A 3,503-nucleotide genomic window follows, 5' to 3' on the forward strand; every position below is an offset into this window, starting at 1 on the left:
CCTTTTGCACAACTGCCAAGCGCTTAACCCGGACGCGGCTGGGTCTCCTTTCCTGTAATTGGAGAAAGGCAGGGAGGCAAAGCCCCATCTGGTCTCTGGTATTATTAAAGAGGAAAAAGAGTGCGGGGGGCCAGCGGAATGGGGGAAGATACCAGGCGGGCTGGCGCCTGCCGCACTGCTAGTGGGAGTGGAAATTGGGGGCCCAGAGCTCACTGGTGACGTGGTCGTCACGTGACCAAGGGCAGCTTAGAGCTGAAGTCCTGCGCGTCGCCTCCGCCAGGGTACTGGCCCCACTTCTACTCTGCTGGCAGGGTGAAGGGAGGAGGAAACTCGCCCAGATCCTGCAGTCCCTGTCAACTGCTTTGAGGGAGGTGAGGATGATGGGGGGCGCAAGAGCGCCGCGGGGCAGGGATTTTGTGAGGGGTTTTTTGGACCGGTCAGGTTGTGCCTCTTCCTAGCCTACTTTCTGAATACCCTCCCCCCCACCCCGCACCCCCCACCCCTCCATCCCGCCTGCCTGCCCCTCTTGTCCTCTTGTTTTACTGAAGAAAACTGGCGGGCTTTGGGTAGGGGAGAATGGACGGAGGTTGTGTAGACTCGGAGGAAAGATTCCCCAATCTGGACACCCGTGTCCCATGCCTGTCTTGGTCCATCGTCTACCAAGCAGCCAGCATTCCCCCTCTGCTTCTTGTTTCTCTGCAGGTTTGGAGGTCTGTTCTCCCGTGTAGGTCGTGACTGAAATTGTGGCAAGGAAAGGAGCAAACTGCCCAGGAACCTTACAGATCGCTGTAAAGGTGGGATTAGCCCGGGATGCTTGGGTGGGGGTGGCGGGCTTAAGATCTGTGCGGGCCAGGTCTGAGTCGCCCTCTCCCGGCCCCTGCTTTCTCCATCCCCCTCCCATTTCAGTTCAAGGAAAGGGGTGTGGCGGCCTTTGCAGGGGAAATGGCGGACTAGGAGGGGACCTGGAAAACACGCTTTAAGAAAGTCTGGAGGGTGTGGGAAAGATTTAAACTCAGGGTCAGGAATTCAAGAAAGCAGCTCTTGGAGCCTGCAGTGTCTTCAGTGCTGATCCATGCACTGCATTTTCAGTTCTCCACTGCCACCTTTTGGTCTTTCCATCTGCCCTTCTGCTGAACTGACAACTGAGCATAAAGGAAGAAGGAATTTACTTAACTTTGCTGCCAAAGGTGAGCAGGGGGAACTATCTGTGACTCTTTGGGGGTGGGGATATGGTGGAGGAGGAAACTGACTACTTGAGAGTAGGCCTCTCCCTCTCAGTCTCATACTCACTTTAACAGGACCCAAACTCATGCCCTTCTCTGTGGGGCCTGGAAAAGAAAACATTGGACTCAGGGGATGGATAGTGGGTCGACAGAAAGGGGCACAGAAATAGTTTGCTAATCATTGACCTTCCTCACTGAGACCCCCCAACCTGCCTGCTTGGTGAGACACATAACCCTCATACTCGTCTCCATCCCTAGATGCATCCTAAGAGACATAAGGAACCTGAGAAACATTGAAGACTAACACCCACCACCACCGCCCATTTTGACTCTAGAGCCCTCGTCACTGGGACTGAGCAAGGTGACCGACCTGGCCTGCCTCAAGGCTTGCAGACACTGAAGTATGAGTCGGGCTAGGGAGGTGGGTTGGATGGCAGCAGGACTAATGATTGGGGCGGGTGCCTGCTATTGCATGTACAAACTGACCATTGGAAGAGAGGACGATGACCAGTCGGAGGAGGATGAGGAGGAGGAAGAGGAGGAGGAGGAAGAGGAAGAGGAAGAATGGGATGAAGATGATGAATCAGAAGAGGATGAGTCCGAGATGTGGTTTGATTTCCCATCTACAGCTCGGCCCTGGAGTGATGATGGGGATTGGACTGATCCCGGGGCTCCAGATGGCAATGAAGCCAGGAGATCAGGTGGGGGCAAGGCCAACCGGGCACACCCAACACGACGCCGTCCATTCCCCTATGGACACAAAAATGCTTGGGGGGCTCTAAGCTTTAAAAACACCAGCTGTACCCTTGACCTCTCCAAGAGTCCTCTCATTGAGATAAAAGTGTTGTTTTCTCAGCCCAAGGATGCTGGCTTCTCACGTAGCCAGGATATCAGCAGTCCTCTGGCCAGCTTCTCCACTGCTGGGAACACGTTCCTCACTCCCAACCCCACTGTTGAGGAGAAGACTTTCTGTGTACCGGAGAATGTGAACCTAAGTGCTGAAAAGCAGGGCCAGATTAAGATGTACATCAGCCAAGTGTGCCTCGAGACTGTGTCTCGTGGCTACACCTCATTTCTGCAGCAGGCAGGATTAAATTTGTTAATAAGCATGACAGCTATTAGTCACATGCTTGCCAAATCCGTTTCAGACATGAGGTTTCCTTTCCTATCAGAGGAAAGTGGCTGTGCTAAGGCTCAGGTTCTGAAACAGCTAATGAATTTGTCTGAAACGCCAGCCTTGGCAGGGGAGTGGCTCGAGGCCCACGGGCTGCTGTCATCCTTGCCCCTCTTTATCAGAAATGGAAACACGGAGAGTCTCCTGGATGCCCTGGGCCCTTAAATGGCCTTGTCTCAAGCAGAAAGTGACCAAATCCAGCCAAAACCCGTTTGGTGAACCCAAGCGCACCTACCTGTGTTCTCATCCAGGGGCTCTGCATTGGGTGCTGTAGAAGGACCAGCCTTAGCTAATCACCCCATTCACTGGGTGGAAGTGACAGTTGCCAAAGCGGGGACCACACACTCTCACTGACCAGCAGAGGTTCCCCCAGAGCTTGGCGTCCCAGCCTGCAGGCAATGTGCACTGCACACCCCTGCCTCGCAGCCTCCTCCTGGTGGGGAGGGGCTCCTCGCGGCTGCCAGCTGTGGGGAAAGAGCATACTAGCACAGTGGCACAGAGCAGTGCGGTTGCCTGTGGTGCCCTCCCTGTTCAAGCTGGACTGGCCTGTGGAGACCGGACGCCTACCCGAGCTTGTGCTGCAAGTGTATTTGTTGCTGTTCACATAGAACTCTTTTGAAATGTACTCTTTCTTCTTTGCGAGCTGACTATTCATCCAAAGCCTAGTCACACACCCCTTCTGTTGATTGTATTGACTTCACCCCACCCACCCACCCAAGCCATCATTTGTGTGTATCATCAATAAAGTTGTGTGCTTTGTTTGGCACACAAAGAGAGAGACATGGTCCCTGTCCTTGAGTTGACAGTCTGCATGAAGAGAAAGACAACAACACACGCGAAATGTGAATCAGCTGGGGCATTGGCTCCCTGACAGATGCATACATGCTCAATGGTGCTTATGCGAAGCAGAGGCCAAAGCGAGCTGCCCTGCTCAGCAAAGGCTTCAACAAGGGGCTGGGTCCAGGCCTGGGGAGATGAAGATGGAATGTACAGGAAGCAACCAGCCCAGTGCCTGGCACAGAAAAATCCTTCAGCCAGGGTGCATGTCCCTCATTCCTTGCTAAACTGGGGCCTAGAGACTAAGGTCAGCATGTTTGCGGCTTCTC

At 54.0% G+C, this 3,503-nt stretch overlaps 1 protein-coding gene across 2 annotated transcripts; it reads left to right on the forward strand.

Moving 5' to 3' along the window:
- The first annotated feature begins 278 nt into the window (after nt 1-278).
- Nucleotides 279-3,175, forward strand: ARMCX6 (armadillo repeat containing X-linked 6). 2 transcript variants are annotated; one of them, XM_045290601.1, is made up of 4 exons: nt 279-371; nt 703-794; nt 1,090-1,187; nt 1,482-3,175. In XM_045290601.1, the coding sequence occupies exon 4, from the start codon at nt 1,627-1,629 to the stop codon at nt 2,560-2,562; it is 936 nt and encodes a 311-aa protein (XP_045146536.1). In that variant the 5' UTR covers nt 279-371; nt 703-794; nt 1,090-1,187; nt 1,482-1,626; the 3' UTR covers nt 2,563-3,175. The 2 variants fall into 2 exon arrangements, with proteins under 2 accessions (XP_045146536.1, XP_004711258.1); XM_004711201.2 differs by lacking the exon at nt 1,090-1,187.
- Nucleotides 3,176-3,503: the final 328 nt, after the last annotated feature.

This window comes from Echinops telfairi, unplaced genomic scaffold, assembly GCF_000313985.2.
Source record: "Echinops telfairi isolate 266 unplaced genomic scaffold, ASM31398v2 ScPeMD7_44;HRSCAF=162, whole genome shotgun sequence".
NCBI classification, from domain to species: domain Eukaryota; kingdom Metazoa; phylum Chordata; class Mammalia; order Afrosoricida; family Tenrecidae; genus Echinops; species Echinops telfairi.

What these genes read in the sequence shown, in the direction of transcription:
- ARMCX6 (XM_045290601.1), top strand. Translation starts at nt 1,627, where the DNA reads ATGAGTCGGGCTAGGGAGGTGGGTTGGATGGCAGCAGGACTAATGATT.